The 20457-nt window shown below is 43.8% G+C and overlaps 1 protein-coding gene across 6 annotated transcripts in view; it reads left to right on the top strand.

Annotated features, from left to right (window-relative positions):
• The window catches only part of LOC105482230 (ETS variant transcription factor 6), a 248433-nt gene that overhangs the window by 201046 nt on the left and 26930 nt on the right, over positions 1-20457 (top strand). For all 6 annotated transcript variants that reach the window (XM_011742260.2, XM_071072192.1, XM_011742263.2 and 3 more), the window contains one exon: positions 6200-6334. In XM_011742260.2, the coding sequence (XP_011740562.1) occupies positions 6200-6334 (135 nt within the window). The remainder of the gene's footprint in view (positions 1-6199; positions 6335-20457) is intronic.

Here is a 20457-nt window from a genome sequence, read left to right as displayed (position 1 = left end):
TGAAACTGCTTAAAAGCTAAAGGGAAGAAACCCAACAAAAGAAGTTGGCAATACGGCCACAAATGGGGACTGTAAGAGCTAACTGTAAACTGGAAATGTCTGTGTGAAATGATGTCAACTGGGGGAAAAAAATTCCATCCATATGAATGCGACTTTGTAAAACTTATGCATGTGCTTTAAATACAAAAGTACTGAAACAAAGAAAACATTTTTTTGCCGGATTTTGTGAGACACGTCTGTTCACACTTATGACAATTGCAAGAGACACCATCCATTGAGTGTTTATGATGGCAGACGTGGGGCTGGTGCTCTGCACGTATCATCTCATTTAATCCTTACAACAGCCCTGCCAAGTCTGTGGCACAGTTCTCATTTTACACACAAGAATACTGAACTAAGCCCTGAACTGTGGCTCGGAGAAGAAAAATAGCTTCCCTAAGGGCATACAGTTGACAAACAGAGGAACAAACAGAGGAACAAGATTCAAACTTGGGACTCCCTTGCTCCAGAGCCCAAATTCTTTCCTCTAAAATTAAGTAACTTAAATAAATTTAACCCCCCTCAACAGCAGCTTGTATGTTGTTTGTCCTCAGACATTAGTAAGATTGATCAGCCAAGTCACAGCAGTATTGTTCACTCACTCGTTCCTGTCCATTTGAAACACATTGCAATACAATAATGGAATTTAGGATGCTCAAAGAACATGCCTGGCTTGTCACGTAAAGATCACCAATGCAAAACTGTGTTTTGTTTCTGTGTGTGTGCGTGTGTGTGTTCGTGTGCATGCACCCAGGAGTATATCTAGATTTTATGGGCCTGAGGCTTACAATTTAGGCAATATGAATATTTCTAGAACTCTTCCCAGGGACCTGCACAAGTGAAGGAACCCCAAAGCTCACTAGGGGTTCATCTACCTACTTTGTGGCACATCTACCTCTGCACATGCGTGTGTTTACATGAACTGTGTATGTATGCGTGAAAACAGATGGAGGAACCAATGAAAACCATGGTTCTTTGACCAGTACGGCTCAGTTCCATTGAATAGTACAATAGAAGTACTGGTTAGGACCAGTCACGGTGTTTCTTTTCTGGGAAGAGAGGGGAGATTTATTAAAAATCAAATGGGTGGCCGGGCATAGTGGCTCATGCCTGTAATCCCAGCACTTTGGGAGGCCGAGGTGGGTGGATGACGAGGTCAGGAGATCAAGATCATCCTGACTAACACAGTGAAACCCTGTCTCTACTAAAAAAATACAAAAACATTAGCCAGATATGGTGGCGGGCGCCTGTAGTCCCAGCTACTCGGGAGGCTGAGGCAGGAGAATGGCATGAACCCAGGAGGCAGAACTTGCAGTGAGCCAAGATCGCGCCACTGCACTCCAGCCTTGCTCCAACAGAGCAAGACTCCATCTCAAAAAAAAAAAATCAAAAATCAAATGGGTTATGAATTTTCCGAAAAATGCCCTTGAATTTCAGCCATTAGCTAAGTTAGATATACAGTGCTGTGGCACATGCTCTTTATTTTCAGTAGGCAAATAAATATAACTTATTTTTAAATATATTCTTTATCCCAGAGACTGTTTTGGGGTTGGTTGGTTGGTTGGTTGGTTGAGAAAGGGTCTCACTCTGTCATGCAGACTGGAGTGCAGTGGTGCGATCACAGCTCACTGCAGCCTCGACCTCCTGGGCTCAAGCAATCCTCCCACCTCAGCCTCCCGAGTAGCTGGGACAATAGGCATGCATCACCACACCCCACTAATTTTTGTATTTTTTGTAGAGATGGGGATCTCACTATATTACCCAGGCTGGTCTCAAACTCCTGGGCTCAAGTGATCCTCCTGCCTCTGCCTCTCAAAGTACTGGGATTATAGGTGTGAGGCACAGCACGTAGCCAGATTTTTTGTTAATAACACCTTTCGGATGTGACCTCCTCTCCTACATATATGAAAATTTGAAGAATACATCAAGAGAGCAGGCTGGGTGTTGAGGCATGAAGGGACACTGGAAATGAAAGGAGATGGAGGGCCGTCTTCATATACTTAGAAACCTGCTATAGACAAGACACATATTCTGTGTTACTTCAGAAGCCAAAACTAAGAACCAAAGTACAGGGATTGCGGGGGAAGCCAGATTTCACCTCAGCAGAGAAACTTTCTGTCAACTAGAGCTGTCCAAAAATGGTTTGCTTGTGCCGTGGCCAGCTACCCATCACTGTAATTACCTAGCCAAAGCCACTTCTTTCTGGGTGAAGGGGAGGTGGGAGACTTTTAGTGAGCAAAGTTTGAGTCAATCTAAGAAACCTCTAGAATCCTGTCTAGGTCTAATATTCCAAGTTATTATTGGGGCACACTATCACTGCCAATCATATGCTCATAGCACATGCACAGCAAGCGGTCCCTGTCCCCGTGGTGGTGACGTGTTTTTGCTGAGCCGGCCGCATTCCCTGACCGAGCCCCTGGTTGCTGAGGAAACATGTCTGTGCATGGAATGACTCAACTAAGGCCACACTCCTGGGTCTTAGAACTAAGTTTTTTCCTGGCCCGGTACCCGGAACCTCAGGTCCATGCTCCCACCCATAGCCACCTCATGGATAGCATTTAAGATAACTCCTGATGCCTTATTAGTCTCGTAATAGGTTTATGGTCTAGGTAGGAAACTGGCTGAGTCCAGTTGACCTGCCCCTCCCCCTGCTTCCTCCTGCACACTCGGGAAGAACCCCTCTGTCCCTGCTCCCTTGGCCAGCGTCAGTATGGGAGGCTGAAGCGAGCCTGCGCAGAAGCCTGGGAGGTGTGCGGCAGACCACGTGTCAGCCCCCCAGAGGCTTAGCCCACCCGGTCAGGATGAGGCATCCAGCAAACCCAAGACTGGGAGAGTGACCTCAGTTAGCCTTCTTTACCCTTTCGGGAAGGGGAACATAAAGTTGGCCGTGACCCAGATACTCCTCTGTTCTCCATGTGAGACCTCCTTAGAGATCTACGCACCTGTCCTAAGCCACTATAATAAGATCAGGAATAGTAATGATGGGAGTGTTCCCGGTGGTGGTGGTAAAAGCAATGACTAGTGTTTACTGAGCTTTTCCTGTTTGCCTCATGCCATGATGAGCTCATTACATAGACCACCTTATTGAATCCTTACAACGATCCCACAAGGTAGATGCCATCAACATTGCCATTTTATAGATGAGGAGACTTAAGGGGCATTCCTGTGGAGGCACCAGTCTGACTCCAGAGCATGGCCTCTTCACCATGCTGCTGTCTTTCCTCAGTTTCTCTCTCATGAAAACATAGAAGGAAAAGTCACCTGCCTGCTCTCCAGCCCTTGTTTGAGCTCTCCACCCCAAGCCCAGAAGCAGCCACTAAGAGGGGTCCAGGGAACAGTTTGTGCACCAAACCCTACTCTGGGTGCTTCTTGTCCTTTCCCTCCTTTAACCCTCATAGCAAATGCTGGAGGTCGGTGCCATTATTTGCATTTTGCAGAGAAGTGCAGGGACTTGCTCAAGGTCACCTGGTGCACAGGAGTTGGGACTCCCACCCAGGCAGCCGTGCCCACCTCTGCAGTCAGCACCTCCCACCACCACACCAGCTCGCCTGGTTAAGTGAACCAAGCTGAACAGCATCACAGACACTAAATTTATATTTCCTGGCCTCCCCTTCCAAAATGGATACACTAATTACTGACCTTTTTTTTTAGTAATAGTAATCATCAGGAACACATTTTTCAATGTTTTCATTTTTCTATTCCGCATACTACCAAAAAAAAATTGATAAAACCCAGCAAGTGTGAGGCCATGTAAATTAGCAAAAGTTCAGGAAGTCATTACACTAAACCAAAAGAAACAAAGTGTTGATTAGGGGCTTATTTTTGTATGAGATTAAAATATGAATCATTAAAATAGGACTGTATTTCAGGCTCCTTATCCCCGCCTCATCAGAGACATCACCATGACTACTAGGTTTGGATTCAATGAATTCCAAAGCCGTTCTCAGCTCTCAAATGCAGTCATGTGTGCCATGGTTCTCCCTTATACATAGCAGTTTCAAAAGTCTGGTCCAGGACACCTCTGTATCTTCCTGCCCATCTCCTTTTAATAAAATACCTAAGTGACATGGTGTCTGCAGGTCTGTGAAGTATTTTGCTTTATTTAGTCATGATACTAAGTAGTGGCAGAAAGTTATACTAACAGCAACCAAATTTCAAAGGTAGAGGAAGGAACAAAGTCAAGGCGAAAACACAAAATTCCCTCAGGAATCCCTTAGAATCGGGTATCCTTGGAGCTTTATTTAGTATCAGTGATAGAGGAGCGGGTGTTTGTAGAAAAAAAGACATTAATATGGAATGCTTCTCAGGTCCATGCTGAGCTTGAAAGAAAAAATAATATAGCGATATCTTCAACCCAAAATATGCCTTGAATTTAAGTTGGTAATTAAAATATTTGTTTAAAAAATCGCTAAAATTAGAGACAAAGGCCCATTGTTTGTTATTACTGCTGACTGCCTGTCTGTGTGTGGAGAAGGGTGTGCGGAGATAGTCAGAGGCCTGTGATATTTTAAAGATTAATCACCCACCCCCAAAGGGTTTTCAGGTACCCACCTGCATTTTCAACTTGGATCTAAGAGTCAAGGGGTGGGACAAGACCATGACACGTTTTGGGTTTGTTTTTGTTTTTTGCTAATTAATCCTTGGACACTTCAAATACCAAATATATCAGAACAGAAAGGTGCCCGCTCAACCCAGCCCCTACTATCCTCTGACTATGGCCTGACATCTCTAGATGATTTTCTAGAGACTGTGGAACCTTGGAACAATGGCTGTGTGCATTTTTAAAGGAGGGAAGCATCCCGGGACATGCCAGTTCCTTATAGAGTATCTTGAATAGTTACCACCTCTAACTCGACTCGTGAATTTTTTTCATGTTTATTCTTTTCCTGCCTAGGATTGAGGTTGGTTAAAAAGGCATATTTTTCTCTGTAGGGAAGATGTCTATGAAGAATCTATGAGTTGTCTTCGGAGCATTACAAATGTTCTTAATGACTTCATAATTCTTCGAGTAATCTGAAGTGCAAGCTAAGATAGATGTAAAAAGCACATCCTCACAAATACAAGAGCAATAAATTGGGATCGTTTAAATTCCCTGCCATTGTTAGGCAGCTACTGAAGCAGTTCAGTAATGTGGGAAAGTGTTCAAATCCTAATGCGGAGGGAAGAGAGGATACTCAACTATTAAAAGCCTGAGTCTAACTATAGAACTGTAGATAGTATTAACAGGGCTTCTGTATCTTAGTGATGGGATTCTAGGTAATGTTTTGTTTTCTTTCTGATTTTCTGCCTTTTTTTTTTTTTTTTTTTTGAGACGGAGTCTCGCTGTGTCTCCCAGGCTGGAGTACAGTGGCGTGATCTCGGCTCACTGCAAGCTCCGCCTCCCGGGTTCACGCCATTCTCCCGCCTCAGCCTCCCAAGTAGCTGAGACTACAGGCACCCGCCACCACGCCCGGCTAGTTTTTTTTTTTTGTATTTTTAGTAGAGACGGGGTTTCACCATGTTAGCCAGGATAGTCTCGATCTCCTGACCTCGTGATCCACCCGCCTCGGCCTCCCAAAGTGCTGGGATTACAGGCTTGAGCCACCGCGCCCGGCCTGATTTTCTGCCTTTTTAAAGCATTTTTGGGGCCGTGCACAGTAGCTTACACCTGTAATCCCAGCACTTTGGGAGGCCTAGGCGGGTGAATCACTTAAGCTCAGGAGTTTGAGACCAACCTGAACAACATGGTGAAACCCTGTCTCTACTGAAAATACAAAAATTAGCTGGGTGTGGTGGTTCGCACCTGTGGTCCCAGCTACTTGGAGGGCTGTGGTGGGAGGATCACTTGAGCCCGGGAGGTGGAGGTTGTAGTGAGCTGAGATCGTGCCACTGCACTTCAGCCTGGGCAACACAGTGCGACCCTGTCTCAAAAAAAAAAAAAAAGCATATGATTTTCATGATCAAAAAAGTTTGATTTAAAACTTCACATAGCTCTGACCTTTTGAGTTTCCAGTGCTGCATTCTGTGTCCCGTGAGCTTGGTGAGGGTAGGAGGTGGCAGGCCTGTTTTGCTCTCCAGTTGTATCTTTGGCACAGTGCCAGGCACATGGCTGCTGCTCCCTAAATTGTTGTTGGAAAAAAAATTTTCCATTTCTCGATTTCCCTTTCCTTTTTCTTTCCAGGTGATGTGCTCTATGAACTCCTTCAGCATATTCTGAAGCAGAGGAAACCTCGGATTCTTTTTTCACCATTCTTCCACCCTGGAAACTCTATACACACACAGCCGGAGGTTATACTGCATCAGAACCATGAAGAAGGTACTGGAAGAGGCTTCTCTTTTCTTGCCTGAGGTTTAGACAAATCCAAGAAGTTTAATTGTTAACTTGATAAGCTGGTCTTATTCGTGTAAGTTCACTTTTCATTCAGCAGACAATTACTGAGTGCTTACGACGTGCAAGATACACTCTTGGTTCCCTGAAGCTCATAATCAGAGTGAAGCAGTGAGATGGATGTACACAGAAACACAGAAGCATAACTGTATAGTAGGCACCGTAAAGGTGTGGTGGAAGGGTCAGTGACAGCCAGGTACAGGAAGCAGGGTCTGCTCATAAAGGAGTATGCCTGGAGTATGCCTTAGAGCAGTGGTCCCCAACCTTTTTGGCACCAAGGACCAGTTTTGTGGAAGACAATTTTTCCACCAACAGTGGAGGTGAGGGATGGTTTGGGATGACTCAAGTGCATTACATGTATTATGCACTTCATTTCTATTATTATTACATTGTAATACATAATGAAATAATTACACAATCCACCATAATGTAGAATCAGTGGGAACCCTGAGCTTGTTATCCTGCAACTAGAGGGTCACATTTGGGGGTGATGGGAGACAGTGACAGATCATCAGCCATTAGATTCCGTAAGGAGTGCACAACTAGATCCCTCACATGGACAGCTCATGATAGCGTCTGTGCTTCTGTGAGGATCTCATGCCGCTGCTGATCTGACAGGAGGTGGAACTCAGGCAGTAATGCGAGCAGTGGGGAGCAGCTGTAGATACAGATGAAGCTTCACTCACTTGCCCACCGCTCACCTCCTGCTGTGCAGCCCAGTTCCTAACAGGCCATGAACTGGTACCGGTCAGTGACCTGGAGGTTGTGGACCCCGCCTTAGAAATCCAGCAGGATTCTGATAAGGTTGAAGTGAAGAACATTCCAGGCAAAGAAAATGGCATAAGGGTGGGGTAAGGCTTTGGAACAGACAGCAATTAGATGACCTGGATTATAGAGCTTATCTTCCCCCACTCTTTTATTACAAAAAATTTCAAACATACCCAAATAAAATAAAAAACATAAACCCCTCTGAGCCATCACCCTTGCCTTCACAATGATCACCATTTTGTCATTGCAGAGCTAGTTCAAGGGGCTTAGCTTGGAACCAGAGTGTGGAGAACTTTGATTTCTGGAATATGGAGGAAAGAAATGGGAAGTCATTGAAGATGTTTTTAGCAGGGGGTAAAGCTGGAGGAAGGAAAGAAAAACACCCAAATCTATGAACTCAGTGTTGGATCAGGGCTTTCTGCATCAGGCATCAGAGGAGGCTGGTTAGAGTGCACTCAGTGTCCGTGTTTATTTCAAGTGTCCCGGTTGTTCCTCTTAATCCTTGATAGAAAGCAAAAGACCAGAATTTAATTCAGGCCCTGGACCTAGTTCCACAATAGGTGCTGGGGCCCGGAAATAGAGTATAAAAACCTTACTTGAGGCCGGGCACGATGGCTCACGCCTGTAATCCCAGCACTTTGGGAGGCCAAGGTGGGCAGATCACGAGGTCAGGAGATCGAGACCATCCTGGCTAACACGGCGAAACCCCGTCTCTACTAAAAATACAAAAAAAAATTAGCCAGGCATGGTGGTGGGCACCTGTAGTCCCAGCTACTCAGGAGGCTGAGGCAGGAGAATGGTGTGAACCTGAGAGGCGGAACTTGAAGTGAGCCAAGATCGCGCCGCTGCACTCCAGCCTAGGCGACAGAGCGAGACTCTGTCTCAAAAAAAAAAAAAAAAAAAAAAAAAATACAAAACATTGAGCCGGGCATGGTGGTGGGTGCCTGTAGTCCCAGCTACTCGGGAGGCTGAGCCGAGATCGCACCACTGCACTCCAGCCTGGGCGACCGAGCGAGACTCCGTCTCAGAAAAACAAAACAAAACAAAACCAAAAAATACCTTACTTGAACACCATTGCGTTAAACAGTTGAACAGCTTGAGCACTCAGTGATGGATCGTGCCTCTGAGGGTCATGATACCCACATCCTCCCGCTTGGATCGGTCAGACAACAGACGTCCAAACGTGCGCCAATTTCTTCATATGTACTTTTCCTTAGGTCCAGATTACTAGGGACCTCCAACCGTGGTCCCTTGGGGCATTTCCTTAAAATGATTGCTCATCCCCAAGAGCAGGGCTAACATTTTTGTTTGGTTGTTGGCAAACCAAAAGATGAGAAGTTTCTTGTTTTTCCTAATTAACACTTCACAAAAGAGAGCCTGACTCCAGGCGACTGACATCACCTCCTTGTGCCAAGCATTTCACAGCAGGGCCCCTCGCTTCCGTGACGGAGAACGGACAGCATTTTGTGCAGGCTCCCTGCCTTCCTCTCATCCTTTCCTCCCCTCACTCTACCCTTGCTAAATTTAGCAGCTGCCCTCCTCCCCCAATTCGGTTTTTCATTCTTTTGCTCTTCCTGCCATGTGCATTTCCGGCTTGCATAATAGCCACCAGCCACTCTAGAGAAGAGGAGGTGGGTTTACTGAAGCTTGACATTAAGGCAAGAAATATATTACCTAGCCTGCCTTTCAGATACAAAGGGTATGTGATGGGTTTTCGTTCTCTCTCTCATTCTCTCTTTCTCTCATTATTTTTTTTTTTTTAAATCTCATTTGGAATTTCTAGCCCCATTTTATTCCTGAGTGTGATTGGAGGCTTATGGTCTCTCCTCCTCCCAGATCCTTCCTCTTTTCCCCTTGGCCTGATTTGACTCAGAAGTAGGTGTGTTTGTTGTTCTCATTTGCAGGAGCTCAGCAATAGAGAAAGCTGGCTTACTCTGAGAGCTACTCTCAAACCAAGTAAATACAGATGTGCCACCGCATACGCTGTCATGAGCTTTCTCTCAAGTATTATGATGTCGGTAGTGGTGAGCGCGGTGGGTAAGAGAATGGAGCTAATGAGGCCGAGGTCAAGGGTGTCGTTGCTCTGCAGACCAGTTAGCTCTTCTTCAGACCCAGCTCTTAAAAATAGAGCATTTTCAGAGACCATTCCTTAAAGCTGATGGCCAGGAAGCAAGGTCTGAGAGCATATGTCCCCCTCCTTTGTCTATTCAGACAGGGCGCATGTGCTCCGATGAACAGATACACACGACAAGGAGAGAAGTGTAGGTCTTTATCAGGTGGTATCCAGGGAGAAGAACTGTCCAAGGCACAGAGGTGACATGAAGAGGTGGCCCTCTCCCTATCCCCCTGCCTTTCAGCTATATGGTGCCCTTGATGACAAAGAGAACAAGTAGAGAGGTGCATGGATCAGCACAAGTTTCCTGCCTCCAGCTGCTTCCTCTCTCTTTCCCTTCTTCTCCACTGAAAAGAAAAAAATCCAGCTCAACATAAATTGTTTCCAGAATCAATACTGTTACATTTAATTATGAAGGATAACAGATGATTGATGTGGGCATATGTTAACATACAGAAAGCTCTGGTTCTGAAAAAAAAAATCTGTCAAGTGAAATTATACATACCAAATATTACTTCCCCAGTGATTTATTTTACATAACTGGGAATACAGTTCCACATAAAAGTATGTTAACCCAAGATGACACATGTTGCTACCAACTTGGCATAAGTAAGTAGGTAAGTGGGTAGGTAGGTAGGTGGGTAGGTGGATAGGAATGACAGAATGGAAAGAGAACAAGGCCCAACTCAGCTGTTCAGCAGCCTGGCACAGTGAAGCATGCACGGTCAAGTGCAAACACAAGGCATCATTCAACCGCCTTGTGATTTCACCTCATCGTGGCCACAAACTTAACCAGTTCAGGCATTCATAATTTCACAATGGGCATTTATGTCACAGTACAAATGTGTCTTGCTCAATCTAGCACCAGTTCCCCACATGTATCCTCTATGACTTTCTTACATTGAAATCATGCCTTCCTTAGTAGCCACGTGACAGTGCTAGAAGCTAGGAAGTTGGTGTTAGCTCAGAGGTTCCCCTCCATGCCCTGACAGTAGACGAGGATGATCATCATGCTAATTCAAACTCTCTATATGTGAACATTCATTACCTCTATAATGTAGTCCATTCTGAAATCACATCATGCCTTGAGCAAAGCAGTCCTCAGATTACACTTACCTCTAGAAAAACCAGCATTTTCACCCTTTTTCCTTACCAGTTCTGGGAAGGGAGGGTGATTTTATATAATTTGGTTAACCTTGTAATTTTTCACCCCATACCAACACACTTATGACAGTGACACAGGGCTCCATCAGTAAGTAAGCAAGGACGACATATCAAATATTCAGGCAAAACCGGAACCAGACCATCCTCAACAAACTGGGGTGAGTGGGTGTGAGTGTGAGAGTGTGTGTGTGTGTGTGTAAGTGTTTTAAAGGATGAGATCTGGAAGTCAGGAAACCAGGTCCTAACCCTTCATTCTGTCAGAACAGATCATAAGGGCTGCAGTTTCTCATTTCTCTGACTCTGTCTCCCCAGTTATAAGAAGGGGGTTGGACTAAATGGTTTCTGCAGTCTCTTACAGCTCTCAAATCCCCACATTACATCCAAGGAATCTGAGTGTTCCTGGGTGATATGAAGATAAGGCGTATTCCCTTCCTTCGGGGTCTTGAGCATCTAAAATCTAGAAAATCATAGCAGTGTCCTGCCTGGTGTTGCTCAGAAGCAGGAGAAAATCTCTTCTGTCCTGATTTGTCTCACTTATTGAGAACTTCAGATAACATTGCCCCTCTGAGAGTGGCAGCAAGAGTAGTGTCATTCACTTATTTCATCATAAAAAACTCAGTTTAAGGACATTCTTTTTCCTTGACTGTTACGACTCATTTTATCTTTGCAATATGAATTAGAATGCAGGTAGGTAGTTATGTAGAAAGGAGGTAAACAATGATATTACTTCTTTCACAAAAACCAGGAGGCAAAGCATCTTTAGAAATAGCAGACCAGCAAATGACTATAAAATAAATTTATTTTATCACGTTGCAGGTGTGTTAACTTCTTTTCATACCTTAGATTCTTTTATTTTGGGTTTTATCCCCATATATATATATTTAATTGTCACTTGTCCTCTGGTGTTGGAACTACTTGAATATTGGCCCACTACAAGCTCCATGGAAACATAAAATAGGCCTCCCTTCTGGGCTAGTCTCGGAATGGGACCAGCTCCGCAGAACTGCCCCATGGGACTGGATGTGCAGTCTGTAGGGAGAAGGAGCAAGATCTGGATTTCTCCAACGTTCTCATCCCATCACCCCCTTGGAGCTTGATAATTTCAGCTCTTCAGTCCCATCCTTTCCTCTGCCCCATCAAAGAGATTATGGAGCAGTGATTCTTAATCACTTTAGTGTGCAGATATTCACACATATGCAGGGCGGAGATTGTTTCTATAGCACTGGGTGCAGTTTAACGTGGCAGTTCTGCTCTGGGACAACTCTTTATCACGAGGTAAATGTGGAAATCGCAAGTGGTGAGAAATTTCAAGCCTCGAAGTACAATCGATCTCAATTTTTGTTACAACTAGCACATGGGAATGGCTCAATAATTGAGAGAAGTCATTCTTTGTGAGAGATGGAGAGGGTGGTGTGTGTTCTGTGATGGCCCACAGAAGTTTTATTTATATGATTGCTTTATTGAGGGGAATCGTACCCCTCCTGCCCCACCACCAAACCTAAGTGCCCCAAGACTGCTTTGGCGGAAGGAAATGGTATACAATTTTAATGAGATAATTAAAGAAGATGAGGTGTATGAATCTGCTTCTTAATAACAAAAGAATAGCTAACATTTATTGGGTCCTTGTTGTGTGCCGGCCCTGTTCTAAGCTCTTATATGTTTGAATCATTTAATCCTCACCACCACCCTATAAAAGAAGGTGATATTATTATCTCCACTTTATAGATGAAAAAATAAAGGTTAAGAGCAATAAGTAACATGCCCCAAAATCAAGTAGCAACGCTGAGATTTAAACCCAGGTGGGGTTGATGCCAGTGCCTGCATTCATTCCACTGCGCGGAATGAGGAGACCAAAATACATCTTCATGAATGTTTGTAGTGCAGGCGCCCTGAAAATAGAGCACATGATTGAAAGATGAGTAGAAGTTGTGGAGATGAGGACGCCAAAGCAGTTTTCAGGTCACCTGACTGGGGTACAGCGTGTGGCAGGTCCCCTGCTTACGTTACTGCCAAATTTATACCAAAAAATGTCAAAGATGACTTTTGAGATTCCAAAGTATGTCTAGTTCATAATATTAAAAACTCATGCTGAGTTGGACTGAATTCACCCTTGTAGATGATTAACTCCCTTGGGATGGATGGGCCATCATGAAAACCTCCCAGCCTGTGAGAACTGTGGGTTCTGAGCCAGGCACCGGCTTCTGAGAGCAGAAGCACTGGCTATCACCCACCCACTGAGGAGATCACGGCTTCAAAGCTGGCCCCTCACTACAGTTGCTTAGTAGGCACCAGGTAGATGCAGTCGTTAGCTGCTCAAGTCACATCCTTTCACGGTTGTTGTAAAACCACTCGATTCTCTAGTTTTGCTGGAATCGTGTTGATGACCTCAGGGTCAAGAAGGCTGTGGGCTGGGGTTTGACATCTTCGTTACACATATTAACCGTGTAATGCATGACGGAGCCAGAGAGCATACTGGCACGTATATGCATGCACTCTAGATCCCCCGACTACCTGGGTTCTAATCCCAGCTCCCCAGTTTACCGGCTGTGTGACTTCAGGCAACTGCCTTGGGTCTCAGATCTCCACCTGTAAAAGAAGGAAAATGACAGGACCTATCTCAAAGGGTTGACGTAAGAAAGAAATGAGTCTCCAGCCTGGGTGACACAGTGAGACTCTGTCTCAAAAAAACAAAAAAGAAAGAAAAAAGAAAAGAAAAAAAAGAAAGAAAGAAATGAGTTAATATGGAAAATGCCCTTAGAATAGCCAAGCACTCAGTAAATGTTACTCATTATCATGATTGAATATTTCTGGCTATTATTTTGTTGTTTTCCCCCCTCTTTTTATATAAATTATTAATTGGGATAAAATACACAACATTTACCATTTTAACCATTTTTAGGTGTACTTCAGCAGTGGTACGTCTATTCACAATGTTATGCAGTTGGTTTTTCCTTCCACTTTTCTTAACCATTCTCAATATCGCAACTGCAGGCACTTTGTGCAAACATCAGGTTTGTGCATCTTATACGTAGGGAAGGGCTGTTGCCTCCCTCGCTGTTATCCAAGAACACCTTCGCGGATTCATCTGCGCTGTGGTTTCTGTGGGAAAATACATTTAAAGTGCCAGTCTTCATTACTGTCATAACACAGCCTGTTTGGAAGTGAGCACTGCTTGCATTCTGTTACCTTGCAATACCTGTTGAGCGCTGAGTCCTCCATGACCCCTTTGGAACCTTCGTATTAAACTTCTGGCTGTCTCTTCCCTTAAGAACTACAAGGTTAGCCTTTTTGCACCCCTTTCTGTTCTGGGAAAATTGAATCTGGCAGCAGGTAATGACAGGTCCCATCAGAAACAGATTAAGATCTTGACTTCCTGCTCCCCCTGGGAGCTGGGCCTCTGAGCACCACTTAACACCTTTTTCCCTTGACCCGGCCTCATTCCAGCCTTCTGCAAGTCCTGCTTTCCTCTCCAGGACCTTTCTTCCTGCTTTGCCTCCTATATTTCAGGGCGTAGGGCAGCATGACCTTTTACCTTCTGACCCTTGCCCCTGCTGCAGCATGTGTTTTTTGTGACGGCGTGTAGGGACTTCATTGTGCAGAGACCCTCTTTGCATCTGGGCCCTCGGCCTGTTACAGAAGGGACCCTCACCCTCCCTGCCTGCACCAGAGTCCTCCAACTGGAGGCTGCTTTTAGCCCTAGGGCTAGCGTGCTCTCTTAAGCCAGAAGTTTTAGGGGCAAGAGATCCCTAATATGCATGAATGACTCTCACAAGACAGGCAGGAAGTCTCCAAGAGACTTCCTTTACCCCTAGGGAAATGCCATCTGATCTTTGAGATAAGGAGCTGGGAGCAGTTTGATTTCACCTCCAGAGAAGGAAGCCCTCAGTTAAGGGGTCATTTTGCTCTTTTCCCCACTCCAGGGCCTCTCTGCCTTACCTCTCTGCCACCTGTGACTCCAGGCCTTATACATGATTGAGAGGTTTACCCAAACAGACCTAATTGGCTTATTGGAAATCCAATCTCTTGATTTCTTAATTCACTTCTTTTGTGCTGCTTTATGGAGACAAAGGAGACTCCCCCATACTGCCTGTGAAGAGCAAGACAGTCTGCAGCCCCGATTGTGAGGCCTCCTGTGTCGGCAGATGTGCATGTACTCTCTCTACTGATCCCCTGGAAAGGTGGCCTGTTTGGAAGCAGTCCTGCCCAGGCCTGCTGCAGTAATGAAGATTAAGCCTCAGAGTACTACAAGTTACCCATTTTGTTTCATTTAGCCCCTTTCATCAAATGCTTATAAAATTCTAGGAGCGTACACAGGGTTTATTGTTGGTAACCTCAGACATATGTGAATCATCCACTCCAAACTAGGGCAGTTTTCTTCTCAGGCCCTCCAAGGGAGTTCAGTGACATTGGCATATTGTGGGGATGAATAGGCCGAAATGCCGGGCACACAGTCAAGGGGAAAGGCTCCAAACCAAGCAGAGGTTGAACCTCAGGTAACTGGAGTAGGGGGCGTATTAGTTAGCTAGGGCCGCTGTAACAAAGTACCCCAAACTGGGTGGCTTAAACAACAGATATTTATCATCTCACAGTTCTGGAGGTTAGAAGTCCAAGGTCAACATGGTGTGCCAGAGTTGGTTCCTTCTGAGAGCTTTGAGATGGGATCTGTTCCATGACTCTCTCCTCTTTTCTGGTGGTTTGCTGGCAAGCTTTGGCATTCCTTGCCTTGGAGGTCTCTGCCTTCATCTTCACCTCCTTTCTTCCCCTGTGTATGTCTCTAAGTCCAAAGTATACTTTTTATAAGGACACCAATCATATTGACTGTTCATAAAATGACCTCATCCTAACTAATTGCATCCTCAAGGACCCTCTTTCCAAATAAGGTCACAACGTGAGGGTACTAGGGGTTAGAACTTCAACTTATGAATTTTGGGGGAGAGATTTTCATCCCCTAATGGGCATAGGAGACCGGGAGTGGTATATGAAATATAGTTTAAATTCCACTTCAAGACCTTGAGCTTATGACTTCTGTCTAGCTCTGTGTATCATTCATACTCCCACTAAATTTTAACAAAATGACTGGGATAGGGAGAAAGTGAAGCCCAGTGGACTGAGGCTTGAGTGAGCATTACCTGCTGGGCCTGTTGATTTGCGTCTCCCTGGTGACCTTCTTCTGTGACCAGCATCTGTGGGCTTAGGGAAAGCACAATGGTGGAAATGTGATCCTGGTGTGTGAGATGCAAACTTGATCTTAGCCTTTGCTGTACCCTGGAAACCTACCAGTCAAAACTTTCACCAAAGGCAGATTTTTGTTTGTTTGTTTAGGTTTACTAGTTACTTATTATTTATAGCGTGATTAAATGGGGTCAAATTTTTATGAATTTTTAAGTAGAGAAACTTTCCTAACAAGAGGAAAGGGTAAGAAATCAGACCTTTTTGTAAAGAAAATTACCACATTTAAAGTCCTGGTTTATTTTAGGCTGTTTGGCAGTGAGAAGAAGGGATTATTTGTGTCTAACAGAGGTCTACCAGGAAAAAGGTTTCAGATCAGAAAACACTTCCAACCAGAATGACAGTTCCCTGCCCGTCCTTGGTCTTTCTTCCTCCCTTCCTTCTGTGTCCACAGGGACTAATTATGTCTGGCTTTCCCTCCCTCTTCCTTGTATATTTCCCTTCCATATCAAGACCTTCAGAATGAGGGCAATGTGGATAATTTCCCAGTTTTCCAGCTGGGCAGCTCACCAAGAACAAACCCAGACATCAAGGCCAGACCAAAAAAATCTTCTTGTTTTAGACAGAAGACTCCTACATCTGGGGGATTTAATGCACCCACTGTCCGCTCAGTGCATTTCCTGTGTCCGGAGCTTCTCTGCCTGCCGGCTCTGGTCTCGTAAGTTTCCATGCCCTGTTGCCAACTTATAATAACAGAGGGGGCAGGCAGTAGGCTAAGAACGTCATAGCCCACTCGGTACACGGGCACTGCTTTGCAGACTGAAACAAAGCTTGCAAGGTCTCACTGCAGGCCTCTCGGCCTTGACAGTGGTTGTGCCCAGACCACCAGGAGCCTGGAATTAAATACCCTCGGATCCAGTTCTCTACTGTTAATGTTATCAGCTTCATCAAGTACTTCCTCTTTGAGTGATATCTGCAGAGAAATAAATAAATCAAGCTCCTCCAAGTCCTGTTCCTGCCTGGATCCTGAGTCCAAAGTAGAATCTGAGTTGGATTATCCAAAGCACTATCACCCTCCTGCATTGTTCCCAAGGTCTGGGCAGGAACGGAGAGTGAAATCTCTCCAGGACATTACATCAGTTCCTCCTTTACCCTTGGCATGAAAGTTCTTCCTCTCCTGGTCCTCCCAGACTTCCTAAGGCCTGGCCTGAGTGCACACCCACACACGAAGCCTTGAAGCCCAGGACATCAAAGAAAGCCTGCAGGTAACCAGATTACTGACCAACGCCTGTGACTGTTTTGAAATTTGTAAGATGGGAAATGGATTCAGGAAATGGGATTTTTCAATACATGGTCTTCATCATCCTTAAGTATTTTAAACCTTAATAAGCTTTTAAGTAAAGAAAGACATTCTGTAAATGGCATTTAGAAGAAAATATAGGAAAGTTCAAACTGGAACTGTCTTCAGTTGTTTACAGTGATCATACTCTGTGACAAATGAAAAGTGAACCATGGACAAAAGATAAATACATTTCTATGGGCAGCAGAATTGAGATCCATATTATCTATAAAAGGAAAGTTTGCCTTATCTCCAGAAGATTACAGATCATTTTAGTCAGTGCCTGGTAAGCATTTATATGCATTTGGGTTAAAGTGAGGAAGTTAGTGCTTGTCATCCCAACCTATATCCTTGCAAGGTTAATTAAGCACTTTAAAAAAAAAAAAAAAAAAAAAAAAAGCTTTTTATAACAGGAAATATCAAACCTATACAAAAGTAAAGAGAATTGTATAATGAATCACCATGTACCCATCACCAGTTTTGATGGTCAACTCAAGGCCAATCTTGTTTTCCCCTGTGGTCTACTTCCTCTCTCCTTCACCATCCCAGATTATTTTATAGCAAATCCCAGATATATAATTTCCCTTGTAAATAGTATCAACAGGCCGGGTGCGGTGGCTCACACCTGTAATCCCAGCACTTTGGGAGTCCGAGGCAGGTGGATCACAAGGTCAGGAGATCGAGACCATCCTGGCTAACACAGTGAAACCCCATCTCTATTAAAAATGCAAAAAATTAGCCAGGCGTGGTGGCAGGTGCCAGTAGTCCCAGCTACTCAGGAGGCTGAGGCAGGAGAACGGTGTGAACCCGGGAGGCGGAGCTTGCAGTGAGCCAAGATCGCACCACTGCACTCCAGCCTGGGCAACAGAGCGAGACTCTGTCTCAAAAAAAAAAAAAAAAAAAAAAGTGCTTGCTCTTTGACCAGAACAAGTCAAAGACCTGGTATCAACATAGGTCTCAAAAAAAAGACTCTATAAAATTAATCACAGAACCATCATATCACTTGAAAACTAGTAGTTCCTTGGTATCATCAAATAATCTACTAGTGTTCACTTTTTGCCACTTTTTTCTCATGAATGTTTTTTACAGCCAGGCATGGTGGCTCACGCCTATAATCCCAGCACTTTGGGAGGCCGAGGTGGGTGGATCATCTGAGGTCTAAAGTTCGAGACCAGCCTGACCAACATGCAGAAACCCCGTCTCTACTAAAAATACAAAATTGGCTGGGCGTGGTAGCGCATGCCTGTAATCCCAGCTGCTCAGGAAGGCTGAGGCAGGAGAATCACCTGAATTCCGGGAGGCAGAGGTTGCAGTGAGCCGAGATGGCTCCATTGCACTCCAGCCTGGACAACAAAAGCGAAACTCCATCTCAAAAAAAAAAAAAAATGATTTTTACAGTTTGTATCAGAATCCAAACAACATCTATACATTGCAAATGGTTAATGTATCTCTTAAAGTCTTTTTCAATCTATAGGTTCCCATCTATATCCTTCTTGTGTGTGTGTTTGAGCAGTCCCTCTCTTCAGGTTTTTTTAAAGAGGTCAATCATAATTAGTATATTCATATATATAATATATTGTAAATATTAGTGTATACATATATACTGTATAAGTATATACTTATATAGTATTAGTTATATACCATATATCATCTATACTATCATACTATACATATATAGTATATTAGTATAATCTCCCCCGTACATAGTTTCTTTTTTTCCTCTTGTTGCTTTCGAGATTTTCTCTATTTTTGGTTTTCAGCAGTTTGACTGTGGTGTACCTGGGTGTGGTTTTTATTTTACATATCTTACTTGAGATTCTTGGATCTTTGAATTGACTGTTGTTGATAATGTTGTTACCAAATTTGAGGACAATCTAGCCATTATTTTTTAATTGATTCTACCCTGTTTCTTTCTGTATTCTCCTTCTTGGACACCAATTACATGTGTGTTAGACCATGTGATATTGTTCCACAGGTCACTGAGGATTTGTTTTGTTTGGATTTCATTTTTACTGATCTGTCTTCAAATTTTCTAACCCTTTCTTCTCTCATCTCCATTCTGCTATTAAGTCCATCTAGTCCAGTCTTTCATTTCAGATATTATACTTTTCAGTTATAGAATCTTTATTTTGTCTTTTTTTTAATTCCATTTCCCTTTTGGCAGGCTCTATGTGTCATCATTTATTACAACCATCATTTTCTTTTAGGGCTTGAACTTATTTATAATAGCTGCTGTAAAGTTTTTCTGTTTGTTTGTTTGTGCTAATTCCAACATCTGCATTATCTCAAGTTCTGTTTCTGTTGATGGCCTTGCCTCCTTATTATGAGTAGCATGTTTGTATTTCTTCTCATATCTAGAAAATTGTGACTGGGTGCTGAGCACGTTGAGACACTGGATTGTGTTCTGTTCCACTGAAGAGCGTTGACTTTTGTTCTAGCAGGCAATCAAATTACTGGCCAGTGACTTTGAATCTGCAGAAGCATGGTCTTACGTTTCATTAGGTCCAATCTGTTTCTGTTTTGCCTTTTGCCCTTAGCCAGATCCCCTTGTCCTAGGGTTTTTACTCCTACATTGTGGTCATTCGGGGGTAACAAACAGCCTGAAGTGTTTGCAGAGCCTTCAAACTTGATGAGACTCAAACTCTGAACTCTGTCTCCACTGCAGTAGCCAGTAGTTGAGATTTCTGCTCATATCTTTTGATTATACAACTGTTGCTTTTCACTGAACTCCAAAGGGTCTCCTTGGCACTTGGGCTATTCAGTAGTCAGACAAGAATTTGAGGAAACTTTTACATTTAATCACTCTCCCCTCTGAGGCTCCCACTGTATGGGATTTGTTTCTTCAATTTTCTGCCATTCTGGCAACTACCTACTCTATCTCAAGCAACTTTCTGTTTATCTTCTAACTGCCCTGTGCGGCACAGACTGGGGAGGAGCATGCAGCATAGGGCAGTTAGGAGATCAGCGGAACCAGGGAAAAAGCTGTTTAAACATGGACCTCACTCTGTGCAGGTCCCTTCTTTCAAGAGTGAAATCCCGGTTTTTGTCTGCCCTTGATACCTTCAAATAGTTTTTTCAATGTAATAATACAGTTTCTTTCATTTCTATCCGTAGGACGGTTCCTTTGGTACAAGCCACTCTACTGTTGTTGAAACCGAAACTCCCCCTTTCCTTGTTTAGATAAGTGGTGGCAGATCATAAATGCTTCATCTTGCTTTTCGTATCTAACCATAGATTCTGGATGCTAGTCCTTAGCAAAATATTGAGATACTCCTCATTCCTTTTTACATTTACATAGTACTCCATTGTTTAGAGATATATACTATAATTTATTAAATCAGTCTCCTATTGATAGCTATTCCAATGATGAGGCACTTTTGAACTTAACGGCAGTAGGTTATACAGCAGTCACAAAATAAGCCCTTTGCTTTCAAGGAGATGATCTTTTAATATTATGAACAATATTTTTGTTCAGTGTTTCATATGATAGATGAGATC

This window comes from Macaca nemestrina, chromosome 10 (genome assembly GCF_043159975.1).
Source record: "Macaca nemestrina isolate mMacNem1 chromosome 10, mMacNem.hap1, whole genome shotgun sequence".
NCBI lineage: Eukaryota > Metazoa > Chordata > Mammalia > Primates > Cercopithecidae > Macaca > Macaca nemestrina.
The sequence above is the reverse complement of the archived record's forward strand: the minus strand, read 5'-3'. Positions and strand labels throughout refer to the sequence as shown.